General features: G+C 33.2%; 1 protein-coding gene across 3 annotated transcripts; it reads right to left on the bottom strand.

Annotated features, from left to right (window-relative positions):
- LOC102800955 (uncharacterized) lies at positions 1-26294 on the bottom strand. 3 transcript variants are annotated; one of them, XM_085496246.1, is made up of 16 exons: positions 26179-26294; positions 22232-24189; positions 19327-19404; positions 18358-18414; positions 17342-17377; positions 17111-17149; positions 13884-13986; positions 10084-10199; positions 7534-7636; positions 5136-5206; positions 4762-4791; positions 3869-3971; positions 2758-2867; positions 2174-2276; positions 687-802; positions 1-319 (listed from the first exon to the last, which is right to left on the bottom strand). In XM_085496246.1, the coding sequence occupies exons 2-16, from the start codon at positions 24173-24175 to the stop codon at positions 56-58; spliced, it is 3273 nt and encodes a 1090-aa protein (XP_085352372.1). In that variant the 5' UTR covers positions 24176-24189; positions 26179-26294; the 3' UTR covers positions 1-55. The 3 variants fall into 3 exon arrangements, with proteins under 3 accessions (XP_085352372.1, XP_085352373.1, XP_085352374.1); XM_085496247.1 differs by having other exon boundaries at positions 5136-5203; XM_085496248.1 differs by lacking the exons at positions 1-319; positions 687-802; positions 2174-2276; positions 2758-2867 and having other exon boundaries at positions 3917-4468.
- Positions 26295-26817: the final 523 nt, after the last annotated feature.

Here is a 26817-nt window from a genome sequence, read left to right as displayed (position 1 = left end):
TCAAATTTTTCAGTGTGTTTATTAAATCTTTCCCAACATCACATTAATGCTATCTTTATTTTGTATCTATGGTAACATCTTCTTCCTCATCACTCGAAGCATACATCACTAATGGTTTTAACAGACTGTCATCTACAATTTTACTCTTCGTGACATTAGCTCCATCGTTTGTGGTTTCAACTTTCATCTTGGTTTTCCTTAGAATTTGTTTTGGTTTTACAAAACAAATGTTTTTCTTTTTTTCTGCAACAGGTTCTTTTACATACTTGTTCCGTGATTGTGTTTCATGTTCCAATCTATGTCCATGTTGTACTCGATCCTGAAAGAATGAAAAAATTTTGTAAATTCAAATACATCACCACTATTAGAAATACCGGTAGTGTTGTGGAAATCAATGACGATGCAATTAATTTGTCAATTTAATTTTCATCTAAGTGGCGTAATATTTCCCCTAAGCTGGCACACTTTGAAGTAAAATTATCTTTTGCATAATTATTCAAGCAGGGTACTGGTCTAAGCACCGTCCACCCTAAACATATGATTTCTGGAGTATCTAAGTCAAACAAGTATGATAAGTAGACATACACCCACCACTATCCAGACACACACACACACCAGTATGACATTAACTTGCCATTGTAGTACTGCTACACACAGGGGGCCAAAATAGTGTTAAGATATGTTACCTGAATTTCAGATTCTGTGCTTTGAGCTATTAACTTTTCAATTCTCTGCCTAGCATCATTTATTTGTTCTTCTGTACCATTTATCCAGAGACATCGTGTTTGATTCTTAGAAGTCACTGATAAATAAAATAAACACTTGATAATTTTGCTCAGATTGTGGCTGTGAATAATCTCATTGCAGTGAAATACATTATACTTGTTAAAATGCTATTAAGGTAGAGATGCAGGTTCGTGGGCACGTTGGGAGTGAAATTTTTTGTTTTTGCTTTTTATTATCCAAACAGTCTTGGCTATAGACTGTGAAAATTTTGGAGAATTGTGAATAGTGGAACATACTCAAAAAACGATTTTAAAATATTGATAACCGGTGCAAACATTCTCTCTTTTGAATGCTTAGCAAGATTTAGCAAGGCTGTAAATAAATAATAAAAAAGAAACATGGTGAAAAAAAAGAAATGACGGGATGTCCATATTATGAACTATATTTAACTTTTTACAAAACGAAAATACATTTAAATTTGGAACTGTTACAGCCATTTTAATTATGAGCATTAGCAAACTTCTTACTGAGTGAAATTGTTATGCAAATTAGCAATTATCTCAGCTTCTTTTTAGTGCACATCCCAGAACTTAAAAAAAAAATAGCTCCTAGACGCTTTGACCTTTTGTTTTGAAATTTTCACAAATGATTGACAATGTGTTTATCTTCAAAACGCCGTCGGGGCATTGTTTTTGGTTGAACAGTGTTACAACAATCGAACAGACAACTGGCCTGGGTGTTAATTTATGCATAAACTTGAAGTAGTGAAATTTTAGCTGCTGCCCTGCAAAATTGACAACTGGTAGACAGTTTTCAAGACGGCACTTTCTTCATAGTATACAGATGTACCCATAAATCAATTTTGACAGGAAACAGAAGCATGGTTTAGAAGCAAATTTTTTTTAAATCACTTTTGACCAAAAAAGCACATTTTTGTGCATATTTCAAACTACAGTGTCCATAAAAAAAAATACTAAACAATTTTTAAAATTCATACAATGAGATTTCCGAAAATATATAGTTTCCTAATTAACTAATTAAAATACCTGTCAGGTAAACTGCATCTCTACCTTAAGGCAATCTCAAGTGATCTTGAATTGTTGACCAGCTCAAGTGACCCTTGCCAAGCTAAGATGATAAAAACTCCACACACAAATATGAGTGGAGAAAACGCAGATCTGACATATAGTCACAACAATGAACCTATTCAAGCTGTTAGATACAATAACCTGATTCAAATTGGACAGTGTAACCAATCCCTTGATTTTCACAAAGTTACACATTGCTATGAAAAAGGTTTCAAAACGAACTTGATCAAAGCGGAAATAACATACTCAACCATGGATCATTTAAATGTGATTCAAATCCCTGTTAAAAATAATTGTCACATTCTGACCCAGTCTTTTTACACAAATATTAACCCCCCATCGTGTACATGATAACTCACCTGTGTCCAGTTTTATACAAGCACCAGTTTCTCTCCGCACCCTGTTAATCTTTACCCCATTAAATCCAACAATATTACCAGTGGCCTCCTCTGGGACAAGTATCTATAAAGAAAACAGTTTGTTTCAAAGGTTTATATGTGAGTATAAAAGAAGCTTAGAGATAGGTAAGCATGTGTCAAAATGGGTCCAAGACGTCATCCAGCAAATTGGGGGATACACGCAATATTGGCGATCACTGCATTCTATTTACACAGTATTCCCAATAGAGAATTCAAAATTTGCTTCACTGTTTAATTTGGACTGCCATTTTTGTTTGATCTTGCATGATGATAGCAATTTTTTTCTGTTCTGTTTTGTTTTGTTTTTATATTTGCATATTTTATTTGGTATATAAATATATTTATTCAAATCGTCTTTATGTTTATATTATTAAATGATATTGTAGATAGTAACTGTATGTGTTGTAATAGGTAATACTTCCTGCTGTGTCTGTATAATAGACATGAGTGAAAAAAAGGATGATGAAATTCAAGTTTTTATAGATTAGATGAAATAAGCAAAGTTAATAAAGTGTATATGTCACCTTAATTTCAATGGTTGTCTCTATAATGTTTTGAATTCTTCGTCTTGCATCGTTTCTTTGACTTTCTGTTCCACTAATTTGGAGACTTTGTGTTTCATTTGAGAAATTCTCTGATAAATAAAAAAACAAAACAACAATTTTGTTTAAAGCTAAATGTAATATATGCACATAGCAAGATAAGCAATATATATTACTTTAAAATATTTGCTGAAAAGACATTAACACTTTTTTGTACGAAATTTATTTTCATTGATGAGTTGAATGTAAAATATAGGAAAAAGATATTTTCGATTTTATTTTATTTGATTCATCCCTTCAGCGAAAATGAAGTACTTCACAGCAATAGAACCACTTAAAGTCTTAATATGAAAATGAATTAGAATGCATTTGTAAGCAAATTCATTGGTGTTATGACTGTAATATTTAAATTAGCTTGATTGAGTTGCAAATAATAAAGAGATGATAAAGAGATATATTCAGGTCTCCAACCATCCTGGTGTTCTTTTTAAATTTTGAACTATCAGCCAAAAAGACAAAGTATAGATGACATCATTTTTGGATAAAAAAGAAATTCTGTGATCGATCTAAATTTTGAATGTAAAAATAGCTAACTATTTACATGGCTGTTTTGTTTTGAGGGGACACAGCCATGCTGACAAATTGCTCACTAACCGTAAAATCATTTATTTTCACAAATTTGTCAAGGAAACAATGAGTTTTATTGTTGTTTTACCTGTCAGCGAAAATAGCAAAATTTAAACCCAGTGAATAATTAACACATTTACAGTATATAATAACAGAAAGCTAATAATTTGATGGCAAATATAAGGTTAATTAACATATGTTAATTTGCATAGTAATAAATATTGATAACATTTGAAATACTTCATACGATGACATGCATTAATTAATTAATGTTACAATAAATTATAACAAAAAATAGCAAACTGAAAATGAACAAATCTGACAGAGGTCAACTCAAGTACTTGCATGCCAAAAAACAAATTGGGTTGGTAGTTTTCAAAAAGAAGTTGATGAGATCATTTTTTACCAACAATGACAAGAATATTTGATAAAATACACAATGTTGGCAACATGGCTGACAACTTACCTTTGTTTAATTTTATGTAAGCACCTGTTTCTTCCTCTATCCTGTGAATTGTTTTTCCATTATGCCCAATAATTGCACCAGTGGCTATCTTTGGAACAAGCATCTATCATGAATAAAATTATTTTCAAACGAAGAAACATCTTTAGCGAGATCAAGAAGAAAAGTACAAATGCTCTCTTAAATTATATGGAACACAAATCTCAATACAATCACTGGGCACCACATCACACACCTCTCAATTAATTATACAGTCTGCAAATGTATTCAAGCTAGCATCAACCTTGCTAATATAGCTCTGCTATTGGAAGTCACCACATCACATCCATCTCTTAGTTAACACATATGGGTGAGACAAAAATATAAAAAGTCAAAAGACATCGATAGACATGCAACCCGGAAAGAGTCAGCGGCATATTTTAACAAGTTTTTAGAGATAGCGGAGTGAGTGCAGGTGGGTACAAACGTGGGCAGCTAGAAGAACTATTTAAGACAGCTGGGAAACGATGATTTTTCAGAGAAAATAGACTAAAATTGAGATGGTACGTGTGTGTTTCACAGAGTAAATATGACCATGACATAGTTTTCCAACTTCCAAAATACCTGCAAAAAATATGAAAATATCATGTGAAAACCAAAGATAATTTGCATGCTCGTTATTCTTGCTTAGACAGAATGGTGTGGAAATTGTCAGAGGCTGGTACGAGTTAGTTGAAAGATGATGACAGTTTGAAACATAGATGTTCGATGTACTGTGATGAACACGCAAATGCTGGGAATTTGGCATTTGAAGTTTGTGGTCTGTTGAAATTGAAATCTGTGAAGTGAATGGGATATCTGTGGAATAACCAGTGCAAATCAGTCAATTATTGTGACATAAGTAATAACAGACATACCTCTGTTTTGTACTCTGAATCTGTGTCCAGCTATTATTGATAACAAAAATAAAATGTAATTATTAGCAAAACAAATTTTCAATATAAAAACAATAAAGGATTACGATATAAGACAATTGTTTTATGAATTCTGAGAGACTACCTGTAGGCTAACATGTAATATTATGACAGGAAAAAGTGTCCAAGTGTTGGGAAAGAAAACCCCATTATTTAACTAACAATACACTAATTCAAATAATTACATGTGTCTATACCAAGAACTCCCCCACATGTATGCACTGAATAAACTAGAGTCAGTACAAGTCAACACCCACAGCATGTTTTTGTGAGACTGTTTCATAGTGCAAAAGTGTTCAAATTAACATAAATGTTACCTGAATTTTAGATGTTGTGACTAGTGTTATCAGCTTTTGAAGTTTTCGTTCAGCATTTTCTAATTGATCTGCTGTTCCATAAATTTTAAAAATTCGTGATTTATGAAAAAAATAAAAATAATAAAAAAAATAAAAATTTTAAATACAAAAATCCTAAAGTTAAAATAATATCATGCAACCACAGATAAAAACAACAATCTAGTATTAAAATTGTGTTAATAGTGCAAAGATTTTCAAAAGTCAATAATTTCATCAAATAAGCATAGTTACACTCTATAGTGACCATAAATACACTAGTTATATAATCCTGTTCTCTTGATCACACAATGTGACCATGAATATCGTACTCGTCCGACTTAGCAACTATGCTTGACTTAGAGCCCACCCAAAATACTCCAGATTTGAATGTCTAGTCATAAGACCTTTGACGAATAAATAATTAAATTTATATAATACAATGTGCATATTGACCACCCTGAATATTGTGTGAATATTACAGATTATGGCAACCGTGTTTCATGTCATTTTTTGTCAAAATTATTTTTAATAGATCACACTTTGACATTGATAATTCACTTCCGCATTGCGTTACAGGAATGCTTTCAGGAATTCCCAGAGAATTGCATCGGTGAAACACTGCATTCTCATTGGTTAATAAATTTGACATATTATTCTACATGATGTATAGCAAATCTATAAACTTCTGTAAATTACTTTCTTTTCACTTAGAATTTATTTATTTCGCCTTTTTCGTTGAAGGGATGATATCTTTTTCCTATGTTTTACATTCAAAATTCTCCAAAATCAGCGAAAGTTATCTTTCTACATATAACAGCCAAAAGTTGATTACTGCAAAATAAGAGAACTGCATGTTAATTAGTGACTTTTTATTTGTAAGACAAGTTGAATCTACACATGCTAGACAGAGATCTGATTCTGCAATGGCCAATATTAATTGATTTTGATGAATTTTCAGTGTTAAAATGGCCAACTTGCATCCAACTGTAATTGGATCAAATAGATCTACATAACTGTACCTGTATGTGTGACATGGTTTTTAATGTAGGTGAGTTGAATATGACCAGTCAGGTATGTCAGAGATATACTCAAACCAGTCAGGTATGTCAGAGATATACTCAAACCAGTCAGGTATGTCAGAGATATACTCAAACCAGTCAGGTATGTCAGAGATAAACTCAAACCAGTCAGGTATGTCAGAGATATACTCAAACCAGTCAGGTATGTCAGAGATATACTCAAACCAGTCAGGTATGTCAGAGATTTACTCAAACCAGTCAGGTATGTCAGGTATGTCAGAGATAAACTCAAACCTCATTTATTAACTTCTTTCACCACCAGACTTTTTCGCCCAAATTTGTCTGCATTTTTTTTTATATTCTTCAATATTAGTTTTTACTTGAGAAATTTGTCTTTTTTTGTCCCACTCTTCTAAAGGAATATGCAGACTATAGATGGGACTATTTTGTGATGAAAAGTGGGAACTGGTGGTGAAAAGGTTGAAGCAAAATGATCGCTAGTCAAATGTGATTTGTAAAACAAAAAGCCATGCATGGCAGTCCCCGTTATCAAATTTAAGATATATAGTTTTGTTTATAGTAAAATAGTTGGAACATAAATGTGTCAGAAGTATGGATCCAGAAGATGATGCTTGATTATGATGATTTTTTAACATTAAAATGATTGACATCTTGTATCTGATCGTCAAACGAGTACTTGTCTATATTGAGAAATATTGCTTTGGAACAGCATTAATTAAAACAAAATGGCCATTTTGAATACATCTATATATCTATAATTTGATGTAAAACGAATATATAAAATTTGAACATAATCAGTCAAAGCATATCAGAGATATGGCTCTAGAAACGCATTCATTTAAACAAAGTGGCTGCTAGTCAGCCATTTTGAATTCGATCTGAAAAATAAAATGACGTGCATCAGGAACCCATAATCTCTAATGTATGTACCAAGTTTGAACAAAATCCATCCATAAACGCCAACATTCAGTTCTAGAATGCCAGAAATGTTTGATCTTCAAAAACGTTACATGCATCAAAGTCCTATTATGTTAATGTATGTACAAAATGAGATCCGGTTCTGGAATGGAAAAAATGCTTGATTTTGATGAATTGAATTGTCAAACAAATGCACATGAATGATGTGTGTGAGTTTGAATATAGCAGGAACTGGAACTGTCTCACACACTCACAGAGCAGTTTTTAAATTAAGTACCTAGTGTCAGACTTCATCTGAACAGAACAAATAATAGTGAATCTTTCATTTTTTCTGTCAATCATGTGTATTTCACATATTTTAAAACCATAGACTCTATAGTCCATGGTTACACATACTAATACTACCATGGTTAACAACTCACCTTCGTCAAATGTTATAAAAGCACCAGTTTCTTCTTGAATCTTGGCAATTCTTTCCCCACGGCGACCAATAATGGCACCAGCATTTCTCATTGGGACAACCACCTATTATGAACAAAAATAGTTTCAAACATTTAGTAACGACATAAATGTCACAATTCTAAATTATGAAAAATAATCATAACATATAATTTCAAATTTTTGTTTTTGTTAATAGTGTGAATAATATATATTTGTAATTGAAAATTTTGGAAAATTAAAAGAATTGATTATGTAAATTGTATACATAAAATCGTACACTGCAACTATAATAATAACAAAATTTACTTCCAATCGCCATTATGCCGAAGATCTCAGAAACTGTTTTGTATAGATTAGAATATATAGTTCCAGGAGGCATTACTTCAATTTCAGAGATTCATAAGGTCTCATTTATTTCAGCACACCATAGTACTTCAAAGTCAAAACAAGAACTACTCCCTCGAAACATTTTCTCAAAGCACATTATTAGGATTGGTTCAATTCAAAGTGGAAGAATCCATTTTCATAGCAATGTACATTGTAATACACTGTTATACAATACAAGTAAACAGTAGAAATCCAAACCATTCATGTAAATAAATTTGAATTGTTGATTGCAAAGATCTCTCAGCACTAGAAACTGCCGACAGTACCACACAATATTCTGAATGGTTAATTGCATTCTTGGCCCAAAAGATCCAAGTTCACATGGTAGGTCATGCTCAAGAAAATATGGTGGAACGCAGCAATTGTACTAAATTGATTAAGTGTTTAAAATATTCTTTTACGATAAAATAAACTTAAAGTTCCACATCAAACCAACTGAATAATAAACAATGCTGTAAAAGAACCTCAAAAAAGTAAGTTATTTTTGCATGCACGTCTGTAGTCACAGACATCACATTCATTTCAATCGTTTTTGTTGCCTGTAATTGAAGCATAAATTTGAATCATTGGTCCCAAACAAATTTTCCAAACCTAAAACAGCACAACACTGTGACTGTTCAAAATTTTATAAGCGAATAATTTCTTAAAAATCACTTAAATGAATATTTCCAATAATACAGAAAATATGAATGTGAAACAAGTCATTGTCAATGACACGTCCCCGTTCCGTTCATATTTGAGTGACATATACATTCAAAGCAGATCATGACCGAAATGCACCTGCATATGTACAACACATTGTGCTAAATCTGAACAAAATCCATCCATGCATGACTGAGATCCGGTTCTGGAATTGTGAAAATACGTGATTTTGATGCATTTTCGGCCTTAAAATGGCCATCATTCCACTATTGTTAAGCAGATCATAAAACAAATGCACATATCTATTTGTGACATGATGTACCATGTGTGTGTGAAGTTTGAACTTGATCAATCCCGACATGTCTTGGATACGGATCCAGAACTGAATTCTTTAACAAAATGGCCGCCAGTCGGCCATTTCGAACTTGATTCGAAAAAAAAAAAGACGTGCATCAAGGTCCTATTATGTTTAATGTATGTACCAAATTTGAACAAAATCCATCCATGCATAACTGAGATACGGGTCCAGAATGGTGAAAATGTGCGATTTCAATGCATTTTCGGCCTTAAAGCGGCCGCCATTTGGCTATCGTTAATGAGATCATGAAACAAATGCACATACATATTTGTGACATGATGTACCTTGTGTGTGTGAAGTTTGAACTCGATCAATCCAAGCATGTCTCAGATATGGATCCAGAACTGAATTCTTTAAAACAAAATGGCCGCCAGTCGGCCATTTCAAACCCGATCCAAAAAAAAAAATGACGTGCATCAAGGTCCTATTATGTTTAATGTATGTACCAAATTTGAACAAAATCCGTCCATGCATAACAGAGATCCGGGTCCGGAATGGTGAAAATGTGCGATTTTGATGCATTTTCGGCCTTAAAATGGCCGCTATTCGGCTAGCATTAATCATATCATGAAAAAAATGCATGTGCATATGTCCCATATAATGTGTGATGTATGAGTGAAGTTTGAACTTAATCGGTCCATGCATGTTCGAGATACAGGTGATCACGGACGCACGGACGGACGGACGGACGGACGCACACAGGGCAAAACATAAGTCCCCGTTTTCGGACTACGTCCGAACGGGGACTAACAAAGCTAAATTGAACTTGGTCAGGAGTTCATACTGAATAATAACATTTTTATATATGACAAAATCCTAATTTTTATGATGGCAGGGCTTCACATTGAGGGATAGAATAAATGAAGATAAGATGAAACAAATATTGTAATGTACAGGCAACTCCTAAATGTCATACATCCTGGTACTTTTGTTGCTATGACAGCACCACAAACATACACAATTGGGGCATTTTAATGAATATTTTTGTTCCCAACAGAAATATTTCACTTTAATAACTGAAAATAAATATTGGTCTCTGGAATTGTGCTGAAATATCAATAAAATATATTTATACTTTTGATTTTCATACCAATGAAAACACCAGGATGTGAAACCTTCAAAGGTCAAAGTGACCCATAGTTACCTCAATATTGCACTGAGTTATGACATCCATTATTTTGTGAATTCTCTTTCGTGCATTTTTTACTTGATCTTCTGTTCCATCAATCCGAACAACTTGCACCTGACTCTTATGATCCTCTGAGATATAAACAAATAATAATTTTAGTATAAATAAACAAATAATAATTTTAGTATAGATAAACAAATAATAATTTTTGTATAGATAAACAAATAATAATTTATGTATAGATAAACAAATAATAATTTTTGTATAAATAAACAAATAATAATTTTAGTATAAATAAACAAATAATAATTTTTGTATAAATAAACAAATAATAATTTTTGTATAGATAAACAAATAATAATTTTTGTATAAATAAACAAATAATAATTTTAGTATAAATAAACAAATAATAATTTTTGTATTGATAAACAAATAATAATTTTTGTACAAATAAACAAATAATAATTTTAGTATAAATAAACAAATAATAATTTTTGTATAGATAAACAAATAATAATTTTAGTATAAATAAACAAATAATAATTTTAGTATAAATAAACAAATAATAAGTTTAGTATAAATAAACAAATAATAATTTTTGTATAGATAAACAAATAATAATTTTTGGATAAATAAACAAAAATAATTTGTGTACAAATAATAATTTTTGTATAGATAAACAAATAATAATTTTAGTATAAATAAACAAATAATAATTTTTGTATAGATAAACAAATAATAATTTTTGTATAGATAAACAAATAATAATTGTATAGATTAACAAATAATATTTTTAGTATAAATAAACAAATAATAATTTTAGTATAAATAAACAAATAATAATTTTAGTATAGATAAACAAATAATAATTTTAGTATAGATAAACAAATAATAATTGTTGTATAGATAAACAAATAATAATTTTAGTATAAATAAACAAATAATAATTTTTGTATAAATAAACAAATAATAATTTTTGTATAAATAAACAAATAATAATTTTAGTATAAATAAACAAATAATAATTTTAGTATAGATAAACAAATAATAATTTTAGTATAGATAAACAAATAATAATTGTTGTATAAACAAATAATAATTTTAGTATAAATAAACAAATAATAATTTTTGTATAAATAAACAAATACTAATTTTTGTATAAATAAACAAATAATAATTTTTGTATAAATAAACAAATAATAATTTTAGTATAAATAAACAAATAATAATTTTAGTATAAATAAACAAATAATAATTTTAGTATAAATAAACAAATAATAATTTTAGTATAAATAAACAAATAATAATTTTTGTATAAATAAACAAATAATAATTTTAGTATAAACAAGCCATGGCACAGTCCCCATTAGTTATCGAATTTAAGATATATAGTTTTGTTTATAGTAATATAGCTGGAATATAAACATGTCAGGAATATGATTATGATGATTGTTTAACATTTAAATGATTGACATTTGTATCTGATCATCAAACGAGTATTGAGAGATATTGCTCTGGAACAGCATTAATTAAAACAAAATCAGCCATTTTGAATACATGTATAATGAATATATAAAATTTGAACATAGTCAGTCAAAGCATGTCAGAGATATGGCTCTAGAAGCCCATTAATTAAAACAAAATGGCCACTAGTCAGTCATTCTGAATCTGATCTAAAAAATAAAATAACGTGCATCAGGAACCCGTAATGTCTAATGTATGTACCAAGTTTGAACAAAATCCATCCATAAATGCCTGAAATTTTTTTTTTCGGCCATTTTTAATAAGATCGTCAAACCAATATATCTGTATATCTATGACATGATGTATAAATGAATATTTAAAATTTGAACATAATCAGTCACAGCAAGTCAGAGATATGGCACTAGAACCACATTTATTAAAACAAAATGGCCGCCAGTCGGTCGTTTTGAATCTTATCTGAAAACAAAATGATGTGCATCAAGGTCCTATAATGTCCAACGTATATACCAAGTTTGACTGTGTCCGAACAGGGACTAATAAACAAATAATAATTTTAATACACATATCAAGGTGAAAACGTAGTGTGGTAGTGAGTACTGTGAATTATTACATATGTACTGCAGTTTATTTTGATTCGTCCCTGAAATCAAAATCGGTATTTCCACAACCCATATGCAAATGAGGTTTGAGAGCAAACAAAGTATTCCCTTCAGGAGTACAGTTTTTCGAAATAAACAATATTTAGAAGTATGATATTTTCCCCTTGGGGTACATGAATATACTTGCCGAGTGAAATGAAATTTGAACAACAGTAACGGTACTTTTAGGCAGTCACTTATTTTGGCCCAAACTAATTTGCATATCACCCATGCAATAATGTTTTCGGTATTTTCACGGTCGATATGCAAATGAACATGGTATTTTCATTGGCTACCGAACTATTTTTATTTTGTAAACACATTTTCGTCTGCTATTTCTATCCAGTTCAAATCGTTCAACAACATTTTTGGCATGTCAGGTGTACATCACATGGAATACTACGATTGGGAGAACTTAATGTATGTTGACCACCTGGAAACTGAGTTTTATAAACCTTGAAGGGCTCTCAGAAGATCCACCAGCAGTAAAATCAGCGATTACCATGCAGCTGCAACCATCAGCATCGAGATACCAGGTTTCTGCTGGCGACGTTGCGGCGTTACTCAGTTCCAAATAAAAAATACCAACGCCAAAAGAGCAACATTTTAACCGGTAATCAAGACTCAGTCAATCCACGACCAGCAAGCAACATCACACACGAAGTTGTAGCGTGCAGCTCAGCGACAACCGCTGTCGACGAAAGTCATCCCGTCAGAGGAGTACCGCAGTTGCACGGCATGTTTGTCAATGCACAATTCTGTGGCGTAACTTTTAACTTCAACATAAACTGTGTATCATAGTCGTCCAGTTCAAGTTCTGGTTCTGCCGTGGTCCCAACTAAACGTCAACGAGTTATTTATTCGAACAGTGACTCAGATTAGACGTCTGATTATTTTAATTTCAAACAAACAGTGACACGCGTTCTCCGGGCGCGTTCTACACTGACACGCGCTGCTAGGGCGTAACACTTATATTGGAACATATTAATGGGCAATGGGGTTCCCCGACCTAAATTCCATCCCGGTTTGCACGTTCTTTCTTTAATACGAAATAATCAAGTATGGAACATATGTAATAATAACAGAACCCCACACCCTCCCCGTGGCTTTCGTTGCGTATGGAAGTTATTTTCACTCGAGATGCGGTGTATTCTGCTGTACTTTCACTCGCTTCGCTCGTGAAAGTACGGCCGCAGGATACACCGCATCACTCGTGAAAATAACTTCCATACGCAACGAAAGCCACGGGAAGGGTGTGGGGTTCTGTCATAGTCTCTTTTAAAAGCTGTATCCCTAATAGAATTCACACCTATTTTTTTGAACCATTGAGAACCACCAATTCAACATCACTCATACATGTATGTGTAGATGCTCTAATAAAAGCTGCATCTTCTCTCTTGCATTGTACCATTTTAATAGAAGTCATAGCTTCTAATACAGATTTTACAGTACTGCCAAAATGTGTTACATTTCACCAGATCTACTGACCAGTGGACTCTTGATCTGTTTATGAGATCCTTAACTTTTCTTTTCACGATGAATTTTCCTGTGGATATATTTTTTCATTTCAGCACCCACTACAAGCTTCTAATGGTCCACTCCTTAATTCTGAAATGTTAACAAGGTCATGTGACAGAGACACCATGAATTTTTTTACAGAGCTAAAAAAAAAATTATCTCTCTACAACTTACGTGGGTCAAACTGTATAGAAGCACCTGTTTCATCCTGTATTTTGTGAACTACTGCCCCACCCCGACCAATAACAAGACGAACAGCTTTTCTTGGGACAAACATCTATAAAGAAATGCATTGAAACATGTTATGATGGCAATGGCACCAATGGCAATATACAGGAATACCACAACTACAGGGCTTCTACTTCAAGGGGGCATAAAAGGCAATTAGTTTCTTTTGAGATTCCTCAAATGTGCCATTCTGTTCAAAAACAATATGGCAGATACATTAATGTGTGTTATACTACTTTTTGTCTCGTCGCCATTGTTCTAACTATGTTTCTTACTTTCATTAGCGGACAGTTTCAACCTAATTAATTATGCATTCCTGTTAACGGTACTGTTTTATCAATGGATTAACAAGCCGGGACTGTTAATAATGAATGGGTTAATTTAAATAGTCATGAGCACAACAGGAGTGGAAAGCTGATTAACATAACAGGTGGCCACTGAATGAAAACAAAGAACAAGGTGGAATTTTCATTTAATTAATTAAATACGCAATGACGATTATACGATACATTTTAAAAACGTATTTCAAGTTTCATATTTCCTTTTACAAAATTCACGGACACTTGGGAAGAATCGGTTATGACAGTGGTATTAGATTTGTCCTCGTCTGTTGGGGTGGTGGATATGTCATGCGTTTTCGCTTCTTTCACCGTTTTTTCGGTTTGGGTGGCTGCAATGCGTCCGACACTGCTTTCGTCTGCTCGTCGCTTGTCCGCTTGTAGCTTCTAATTGCTAGACTGGAGTGACCTGTTCTTTCTGCTATTAGCTGCTCGTCGAAATTTGCTGGAACAGCGTGGTTGCCTGTGTAATCTGTTTAATTAAAATAAAATACAATGTATTAATATGAAAGTACAATAGCTTGTAACAGTCCACCTCATAGCAATTTAAAATATCAATATATTGTTATAGTACGTTCAATCGTTCAGCTTTTTTAAAACACGTCAAAGCCGTTTGCATTAAATCTTTATCGCGTGAAATGAATCCGACATATCGTGCCAGTGAATATAATATTTAAATGGTATTCCACCAAACAGTTTGCATGAAAAAATGGAGTTAACGAGTAGTGATTATTTTCGACATAAAGTTATGACTATTTCTTGTCAGCGGGGAAATCGAACATTGCATTACTAAAGTGCAAATTCTAATACGTACCTTTCCTGAATGCCCAGTATGATAACCTTTTATCCCAGCGAGATCAGTCATCTGCTTACTGTATCCCTGCAATGTATGAACACCAAGCTTTTGTGCAGAGAACTTTATTTCGTCATTCTTTGACTTCAGTGGTCTTCTATAGAATGGCCCGCTGTTTGGGATATATGACAGATATGTCCGAAACAAGTTTACAACACAGCGCGAGTTTTCTGGTTGCGCGTAGTGTTTTTGTCCTGGTTTGCGTTAGAATCCTCCCTGGTCAGTTTTCGATGGTTTTCCCTGGAATACCATTTACTCCCCCATATCGTCGCTGTGCATGGTGAGTTGGTCTACCGTTAGTGTTGAATGTTCATCAGCGGCACGCAGTCCAAACATTTTACACATGTAAAAGTAGGTTGCATAACTCATGCCTAATGCGGTATTTGTACCAAACACATGTGCCCATAGCTTTTCTTCATCATTTAGCGAAAATGGCTCGGCTTGTTTTTTTCAGATACCAATACCAGAGTGAGAGAGTGTCTTCATGACACCATCCAGCGTATTTCTGAAACCTAAGAAGTCGTGGAGGCCCTGGTCCATAAAATTTAGGTCAGGGCGGTTACAATCATCGCGCAGATAGCGGTAAATGGCACAGAACATTTGTCTTAATGAGTCTGGCGGATACTGTTGGCCATCTTGTCTCCGACTTTCAATGGCAAATTTATATAGCCAGAAATCAAATTCCTTCTGGACTAAATTGTCATCTAGAGACGGAACCAAATGATACACTTCTTCATCAGATTTATCATACTCAACTTTAACATTACGTTGCTCTTTCCACTCATTCCATGTTTTGACGCCCCATTTTGTAGCGCTGCGAGTTGTCTTGGGTATGCGTGACTGCTGGTATTTGGTGACTTGTTTGCTGTCAACTGGAGGCAAAAAACGGAATTCTTTCTGAATATCGCTCAGTTTAAAGTCCTCGGCGTCGTCCACATCAATTTGGGACAACCAGTTTTCCAAATCCCAGTCAATTTCCGGAGCAGCAAATTCTTGAGCCGACATGATTCTGACGGATCTCCGGAGTTCACCCAACAACGTGCTACACTGTTCTCACAAATGAGCACCAAATTCACGTGATCGAATGTTTTTTATGCAATTCTACGTGGTCCAATCAGTGTTGGTTATGGTAATACAATAAAGTCCACTGTTGGTGGATTCTAGTGTTAAACAAAACAAACTCTACTGAGTAAATGCCGATTGGCTAGAGCTTTTCAACACATCTGTTATAGCCAATGAGCACGGCTGATAATTGCGGTTGACTACACCTGGTTTAGAATTGCGATTTACGCAATAGCGCTGTAAACATCCGCCATGACCACAGGATTTAAAATAAGCCGTGCAAAACTCGTCAAATTCGCAGTATAACTTTGTTATAACTTCGTTATACTACCCCTCCTCGTAGATTAACGGGAAATAGCGGCTCCTTTTGGATTTCCCGTTAATCTACTCGTATCAGTTAATTACTGTAAAATACTTTATTTAAGCTGGAATTAATTTTTGCTGAAAAGGCTTTTTGGATGTTTTGTATGGAATTTATTTTCACTGATTTTTGACGAGTTGAATGTAAAATATAGGAAAAAAGGTATCGGTATATTCACTGGATTTCATTTTCACTGAATCATTCCTTCAGCGAAAATTAATTCCAAGCGAAAATAAAGTATTTTAAAGTATTAAACTGAATGGCAATTTGCTTGCTCAAAAACTTGACTGACATATTTTTGACAAAATTGTTGGTAAATAAATGTTTATGGTGCCAGAACTGATTATCATATTTTGTGACAAATAGACTCATGAAATATTGCCCTCTGTTGATGAAATGGTAAAACCTGCAAAATTAGTGTGCTGTTGAATGTATTAGGAAAACAAATAGTCTAAACACCCCATTTTTGAGAATGCAATCTGAGAAACATTTTTTTTATTTGCTTGTGTGATGGCGTCAATGATCACATCATAGATAACAAATCAATTTCAACTCTTACCTTTCTTAAATTATGATTTTTTCTTTGTCTTCTGTCAGACTGAAAATGGTAAAAAAAATCACTGCTTATGAAAAATTCTGTCATAATTTATAGGAAAGCAATAAATGTGAAAATAGGATATTTGCCCAGCAAACAAACTCAAGCTCTGGTTCGGCCTTGGACAAATACATCCAGAAGTCAGAGAAGTTCAGGTTACTGAAAACACACTACCAGTACTTTATAAAAACTTACCTCTCTATTATCATATCGTCTATGTTTCCTTTCAGACTGAAACAGTTAAAACAAGTAATTGCATCATTAGAATATCCCAGTGAATTATGATGTATGTTTCATGGAAAAAAAATAGCTGCCAGTCAGCCATTTTGAACTTGATTCGGAAAATGAAATGACGTGCATCAAGATCCTCTTGTGCATAATGTACACGTATATAGCAAGTTTAAACTAACCCACACACGACTGAGATCTAGTTCATAAAATGGTGAAATGTTTTATTTTGATACATTTTGGCCTTAAAATGGCAGCCATTCGACCATCTTAAATCTGAAAATGAAACAAATGCATGTGCATATGTCTGATGTAAGAAAGAAGTTTGAGCTTGATTGGTCAAAGCAAGTGTAAGACACTGCTGGATATGAACGAACACATGCACGAACAGATGCACACATGAAGGTCAATCCATTAGTCCATGTTTCCGTCTTAAAGGATATTATTTATGAGTATACATGTACTACTTGAGCACAAACTTTCAACTAAATTGGGAAAAATATTAGTGAGGAATCAGCATAGAAATAAATAAAAACAAATTCATCACAAATCGAACATTTTTGTCTGAATCTCAACAAAAATATGATCTGCACCTGCAAACAAATATGCATGTTTGAATGAAATCGCCTTGTTCATCTCAGAGAAACGATTCTGGACATGTTTAACCATGAGAAATGCACATTTGATGACTAAAATGGCCGTCAGCCAGCCATATTTGATGACTAAAATGGCCGTCAGTCAGCCATATTTGATGACTAAAATGGCTGTCAGTCAGCCATATTTGATGACTAAAATGGCCGTCAGTCAGCCATATTTGACTGAATGACAAAGATAATTGGCATGTACATGTGAAGTTTGAATGAGATTACATAAAGCATGTCTGAGAAACTATTCCAGATGCATGGATGGACATACAGGACTAAAAATGCCAAATTCTGATAAACCAGACTGATGGATGATAACAGTTCAAATTTTTTTCTTACCTGATATTTAGTGGAAATATGCATAGTAGTTTTCAAATGAAGTGAAGCTGTCATTTCCTAGAAAAAATAGAAGCAAATATAGCATAACTGTTAAAAAAATAATAATTAAATATACACATATTTCACATTATATTATACCTGGTATATCGACAAGTTGAAACCATTGATTGGTCAATTAGTATACAATTTAGCTAATTAAGAAATGCAGATTAATTCCAAAGTAGTGATTCGGAAAATTATGTGCATCAATTTCCCATTGTGTACCAAGTATGTAGTGTTAGACAATCAACTACAAAAACAGTACACATCTAGCATGTTTTAACCCTTGAAATACAGCACAAAAAATTAAAATCACATCGTCACATTATTTTTCTATTTAACCAGGGATGAGAAGATCCTTTTTTTTGACAGCCACAATAAATACTTTTATTAGTAGTTTATACAGAAGATAACAATGACAATATGTACTTTTGACTCATAAACCGAATCTTCCACTTTTGATACTAATACAATTTACTTTTTTCCCAAATGAATGTGAATCTTTGGCAGAAACTGTCACACTGCCAAGTGTACAGTACCACATACTGGATATTTAAGTATTTGTATTTAACCATCACTTAGGAACATTTCACTGTTACATTCAAGATTGTGCAGCAACATTGTCAAATCATTTTCACATTGCAGCATTTGTTACACCTTGAAAATGAGTAATTTATTTACTTGTGAAACATTGTGACAAGATTATACTACTGTGATCATTGGTTCTATGCTTTTTCATTCCCAACAAAATAACCAGTGCATATTATATTAAAATCACAAGGTATTTTGTTGTTGTGTTGAAATACCAAAATTTGTTTGTTGTTAGACTGTAAACTGTTTGTGATATCTCTTTTAGAATCACATTGAAGTAGAGTGATGCCAACATGTAAATTAGAATACTTATGATAATTACCCGGTACATGTATTCACATCTTTTGCAGGAACTGGTTCTTTGCAAAGTGTGCAGTGCCACATGCGTGCATTACGTCTCACCAGAACACCATCATCCTAGAAATAATATTCATAATTATTTTGATTTGAACAATTATTCATAAATTACAGAGTACATGTCTCACTATGAATTTTCACTGAACCAATATTTATTATTATTATTTATTATTATTGAACGCAACACGGATGAGATTTGTTGATGCTGTAGTGCGATCTTTTGGCTTGGACTTTGATGGGAAAACGGCATGATTTTTTTCTTCAAAAAATTGGTTGTTTTCAAATTATAAACTGAAGAATATTTGAAGAATAATTTAACATTGTTTACAGCTCATTGTCGAAACGAAGCTTACCCATTCACGCTAGTCACTTGAATAGCCATCAATGACTACGGTAAAACTTAGGCATCAGGAAATTTAAAATAACACCTTAAAAAACTGCCGAAAAATTGCCCTTGGCAATTTCTTTGTCCCATTTTATTTTTTTAAAAACCCAAACTGCCAATTAACGGCCCAGAGTGAATTTACAACAGAATCAAGGTTAACTCAAATCAGTAGCATAATATGAGGTTATTGCAAGGATACCTCAAAGTATGTTCGAAGACAGTACAGCGAGGTTATCAACCGAAGTGCAGCAGAGGTCGATGCAACGGTGTAATGTCTCAGTGCATACTTTAAGGTATCCTCAAAATAACCATTATTATTATACATCTTTACCAAGGATACATCATGGGAATGCCGAAATTCAAGTTTATAACAGAAACAGCAAACTTCTTTGTGTGGATTCCGGTCAAACCCTGGTGGCAGCCATGTTAGTTTTTATTATTAGAGGATGTGCGTAATCATTCCATATTTGGAATTCGCATTTTCTAATATGATAGGATGAAAATACCCCGTAAAATACCACAAAATTACGGCACGCTGTAACTTATGGCATTACGGTGACAGATGTATAATAATATTTATTATATCAAGTTTAACTCAAATCAGCAACCTAATATTTATTATTATTATATCAAGTTTAACCCAAATCAGCAGCATAATATTTATTATAATTATATCAAGTTTAACCCAAATCAGCAACCTAATATTTATTATTATTATATCAAGTTTAACTCAAATCAGCAACCTAATATTTATTATTATTATATCAAGTTTAACCCAAATCAGCAAACCCAATATTTATTATTATTAAATCAAGTTTAACCCAAATCAGTAGCCTAATATTTATTATTATTATATCAAGTTTAACCCAAATCAGCAGCCTAATATTTATTATTATTATATCAAGTTTAACCCAAATCAGCAGCATAATATTTATTAGTATTATATCAAGTTTAATCCAAATAAGCAACCTAATATTTATTATTATTATATCAAGTTTAACCCAAATCAGCAACCTAATATTTATTATTATTATATCAAGTTTAACCCAAATCAGCAACCTAATATTTATTATTATTATATCAAGTTTAACCCAAATCAGCATCATAATATTTATTATTATTATCTCAAGTTTAATCCAAATAAGCAACCTAATATTTATTATTATTATATCAAGTTTAACCCAAATCAGCAGCATAATATTTATTAGTATTATATCAAGTTTAATCCAAATAAGCAACCTAATATTTATTATTATTATATCAAGTTTAACCCAAATCAGCAGCATAATATTTATTAGTATTATATCAAGTTTAATCCAAATAAGCAACCTAATATTTATTATTATTATATCAAGTTTAACCCAAATCAGCAGCATAATATTTATTAGTATTATATCAAGTTTAATCCAAATCAGCAACCTAATATTTATTATTATTATATCAAGTTTAACCCAAATCAGCAACCTAATATTTATTATTATTATATCAAGTTTAACCCAAATCAGCAACCTAATATTTATTATTATTATATCAAGTTTGCATGCTAAATCATTGAAATACATCTTATTTTTACCACAGACTTTTTGTCATTTACAGTAAGCAGATGTGCTTCTAATAAAGCAAATACAGAATTTTAAAAACATAACTGCAAGCAATGATTAGGGTGGTTCCAAATAGATATGATTTAACAATTACTTTATATATTTAATGAAATACAGTGTATATGATGACTAGATAATTTGGTCATATATTTTGTCAGACAACAAAATTATCTGCAACAGTGTTTGCAGCAGTGTTTAGTACATTACAGTTATGCATATTAAGGACACATGAAACTATTTATACTAAACCTGTAATTAATATGCATGGATGTCAGCCCTGAAGTAATCAGATCCGTGGATTATCAAAAACCAACCATGTATATAGTTTCATTATTATTATTATTCATCATTATTACTCAAGTTATCTGTGGAACACCTTTTAATTGGTTAATTTATGCAAATTATGTTATCGGTAAGTACATAATTTAACCCTAAACTATTTTTCCAGAGCATCTATGTAGCAAGTTTTATTAAATATGATGTGTGGTTAATATATTGGTGAAAAAGCTAAATATTGGCTAATTAATATACAAATTAGGTCATTAATATGAATGAATTTCAACTAATCAGGTTTGCATATTATCGCAGAGCTTCTATGTTCCATGTTTCATTAAAATCTGTTGAATGGTACTTGAGAAACAAGTGGATCATTAATATGCAAATTAGGTCAATAATTATGCATGGTTTTCAACCAAAAACTAATGAGGTATGTACATTGCTCCAGAACATCTATGTAAGTTTTATTGAAATATGTTGAATGGTTTTAATATGCAAATTTGGTAATAAATAAGCACAGATTTCAACCCAAAACTAATCAGTTCACATACACACACACAGACACACAATCTGCAAAGACTCCCATTGTGTGCTCCGCACACAGAGGCAATAAAAACATTCCTACCGACTGCCTTTGCTTTTTTCTATTTGGACTATACAAGCGTTGATGTGTAGGCGATCGATTGTCATTGCTTGGAAAATAGGATTTTTCTTTGCTGGCTGACCTTTTAGTTCCTTGAGAAAAATGAGCATTGCCAGATGCAAAATTATCAACAGTGGAAGGGAGAAGGTGCAGCTCAGGATCAATCCTATGTCTTGAATTATTTTGTTCATCAAAGCTTGATGTTGTATGGGAATGGTCATCACTGAATGGTGTTTCATTGTGCAAAGGGCTAGACAAGCCACTACCACCAGGAGGCTCTTTCTGCCGAACACACATATATTTTAACCAAATTTTTTCTAAAGCTGTTGTGCTATCATCTTTGTTAATTGCTTCAAACAACTTAATAATTGATGCTTCTGTCTTGTAACCAGTATTTGGACTATCCCACTGATCATGTTCAACCAGCTTATCCTGAGGTATGTAATCTAATCTATTTAAGTCTTGGCTTAATGAACATCTACGCTGAGTAGACATGGACAATGATATTTCCTGTTGAGACTTTGGAAGTGTATCATGATGTCGGGAGTGCAAATCACCAGTTGATACAGATGAGAAAACTGGTTTTCCTTGCTGAGAATATTGATCAATGATAACAGGTGAATGCAGTGGGTCTTGCCCTGGATAAATCCCTCTTCTAGAATCATCTTGTTCTATTTGTTGGGATATGTGATAACCAATTTGTGATGCTGTGGAATAATGGTCACCATGCAAAGATGATGTTTCACTAGGCAAAGTATCAAAAAATCCACTTTCAATAGATGGCTTTTTTTGATGTGTATGCCAAACATGCATATATTTTAACCAAGCCTTCTCCAATGGTGTTGTGCTGTCATCTTTATTAATTGCTTCCAACAGCTTATCGGCTAATGCTTCTTTTTTGCTATCAGTCTGTGGACTATCCCACTGCTTGTGTTCAACCAGCTCTTCCTGAGGAAAGTGATTTAATTGCTGTCCTAGCCTAGAAACTCTCTGTTGAGAAGAAGGATTTTGATCAGATGAGAAACCTGGTGTATCGTGCTGAGAGTATTGATCATAGTCAGATATGAATGGTACCCTCTGCAAAGAATAGGGATCAAGTTTGGGATCATCATCTTGATCTTGCGGTTGTGGCTCATGTAGAGAAAGTTCAGAAGCAGGCACTCCAGTTGGTGTTCTCTCTCGAGAATGGGGGTGTGGGAGATGAAACACATCTCTGAAAATAGACCAGGCATCAGATGTCAATTTGGATATTGATTTTGTTTGTTCAGAATCTGTAACACAAGCTAAAAATTGAAACTCTCGTTGAGTAAATTCAGTAGATTCTCTCTGTTGGTTGTAGGGTCCCAGTGTAGATGAAGCCATAAATTCTCTCTGTTGGGAATAGGGGTCGAGAATAGTCGAAGTCATAGATTCCCTCTCATGGAAGTAGGGTCCAGGAGAAGATGGAGCCATAGATTCCCTTTGTTGAGAGTAGGATCCAGGAGTAGACGAAGGCATACATTCCCCGTGATGCAAGTAGGGTCCAGGAGTAGATGGAGCCATAGATTCCCTCTCATGGGAGTAGGGTCCAGGAGTAGACGAAGGCATAGATTCCCTCTCATGGGAGTAGGGTCCAGGAGTAGACGAAGGCATAGATTCCCTGTGATGCAAGTAGGGTACAGGAGTAGATGGAGCCATAGACTCCCTCTCATAGGAGTAGGGTCCAGGAGTAGACGAAGGCATAGATTTTCTTTGATGGGAGTAGGGTCCAAAAGCAGAAAAACCAGGTGACTGACTCGACTGGAATTGGGATACATATGAAGGGACCCCTACTCCACTATGTTGACTTGATTTCAATGGTGCTTGATGCCTACAATTTAATCTAATGGGGTCTCCAAATGCATCTGCCATCTGTTGATGTAAGTCCTCTGGATGATATTCTGTCATATTGCTCTGCTTACCTGAAATTACAAAGATTTTAGTTAAAGCCATCAAAGAATGTTGATGTAAATTACATATGCTGATTGTTACAATGTGATTAAAATGCCAGGTTGTTACTGTTAATATAAATGTGTATTTTCTATTTACACACTGTATTTTACACTCAGTCATGGAAGGTCTGTTTTTCCCTGCTGTTTCAGCTAAGGGTTGTGACCCCAAGGGTAATGTGTTTTATGTTTTACAAAATGTATTTAGTCTACATCTGGTAGTGAACATTATCAGGCATGTTTTTTTCCTCTAACTCAATGAAGTTCTGCTCAGTCCGAGTGTGTAGTTTTATAGACATTTTCCATGTCAATTTCTATCATTACTGGAAAGAAGCCTGCATGTACATGTACACATGTTTTTTTAAGGTTTCATAAAAATTCCTTTGTACACGAAATAGGAAATATGTTAATTTCATATAGAATACCATGAATTTTAAATATTGCATTTGATCTGCATTTTAGAGCAGATCACTGGTTACTTGATGTATCATCATGCACACACTCAAGAACATGCGACCACTAGGTGAATAATAAACAGATAGTAACTAAAGTGGAGGTCAATATGCAGTTTTAAACCAGTAAAAGCAATTATTGACCAGACGCAGCCTCTGTGGGTTACTGATATACAAATACATGTAGTTATCAAGATTATTATGTAATAATTATCTAGTTATTACCGAGAAATGCTTGATTTCAATGATTTGTCAGTACAAAAAATGGCCCCCATTCGGCCATCTTGTATCAGATTATGAAACAAATTGATGTGCATGTGTATAATATTATGTATGATGTATGTGTGAATTTTGAATGTAATCGGTCCAGGCATGTCGCACGTGTAGAACTGACAATGTAAACATTCAACACAATTATTTAGTTCATACATACATGTGTGTTAATCACATTAGATAATAGAGAATCCAGTATTACTAATCTTTTCTAATAGTTTTGTGAAGGTATGTGTACACCAGTACCCCCCCTCCCCCATATGCGCATACTGTATACTGTGGGATACTTTATTTTCGCTCGAATTAATTTTCGCTGAAAAGGCTTTTTGGGCGTTTTGTATGGAATTTATTTTCACTGATTTTTGATGAGTTTAATGTGAAATATAGGAAAAAAAGTATATTCGCTAGATTTTATTTTCAACGAAAATATATAAAATATATAAAATGTTATGTAGTTTTATGATCAATATTTTATTATGGACACATTTTACATGTATCTCTATTAATAAACCATTACTATATGTCACTATTCCTTAGACCATCAAGCATCAGTAAGTAAGTGTATGAGATAGGCAGCTGAGACAAAACAATACAAGATAGCACAGCCAGTCTGGTTGCAGAAATAAGACTTTTGTTTAATGCTGAAAAGGTGAAGTAAATGGCCTCAGTTTGGAGCATTTTTTTTTTTAACAATTTTGACTTTGAAGGAAGGGAAAATTCATTATTTGCGATTTTTTCCTCATCACTCTCATGAGAGCGGTCAATTTTTTTCCTCATATAGTGTTTCTCTCTACTTGTAGATTTTATGAAAATGCAGAGTGTAAATTTGTAAAAGTTCAAATGTTAGACCCCTCACACTATACATGAACCTGTAGCTTCTTGGCCATAAGGCACCAACCATTTGAAATCGTGGGGGTGGCTGGAAGCTGTCACGCTGTCTTGTCTGCACCTTTTATTTTTCTAGAATGCGCCAACACTGTTTCCCTGCAACACCTTACTTGCAATTTGTTTTTCACTCGTTGACTACCGTAGCTTGTATTTTTTTAAACAAATCTTCTACCCCCGAGTTTAAATGGTCTAACCCTAACGTCGCCTTGTTTACTGCAACCATGGAAGGTACCTTCCATGCTGCAACATTGCAAGTATGTGAATTGTTTTCACACACCTGATAGACACACTAAGCAAAATAACACTGCTTATACATTCAAATAAAGATTGAAAATTGAGTTACACTCACCGATTGGACTTCACAAATTCCCCGTCCACTATTTCAACCCCCAAATCAAAGCAAAACAAGGCTATACATTTCGCCGTTACGGCCCTGAACTAGTCACAAAATAACGCGGATGGTGAAACAATGTGAAATTACCGAACTGTAATTTGAGTTTTAAGTTCTAGTAATTATCTGTATCAATGCGATCTTCGTGTCTTCGCAGTATTTTACGTCTGTGTCCAATCGACATGCCAGAAATGTTTCTCATGGACGCCATCTTGTATTCTTCACTATTAGTTTCGGATTCGTATTCGGTTCCGCGAAGCGTGAATACAAATAAAATAAACAACGAAAATGAACTGAACAACGAAATGTTAGTTCATTTCATATCACAATATTCCTAATCAATGAAAACAAAATTAATGTATTTAGGATATACTGAAATGCAAACACACACAATTAACGCAGTAAAAAAAAAAGAAATTAGCCACGCTAGTTTGATTCAAAGGGAGGTGGTCACCGCGCCACGCATGCGTGAGATGATGATGGGACTCATAACTATAACTATAACTATAACTATAACTTTATTGACATTATTCATTTTGAATCTATAACTAAATAACAATTCCTAAATACATAAACAAAAACATACTAAAACAGTTT

The sequence above is a fragment of the Saccoglossus kowalevskii genome, unplaced genomic scaffold (genome assembly GCF_978046115.1).
Source record: "Saccoglossus kowalevskii unplaced genomic scaffold, keSacKowa6.1 SCAFFOLD_24, whole genome shotgun sequence".
Taxonomy (NCBI): Eukaryota; Metazoa; Hemichordata; class Enteropneusta; family Harrimaniidae; genus Saccoglossus; species Saccoglossus kowalevskii.
Note: the sequence above shows the minus strand (reverse complement) of the source record. Positions and strands in the feature narration are given on the sequence as shown.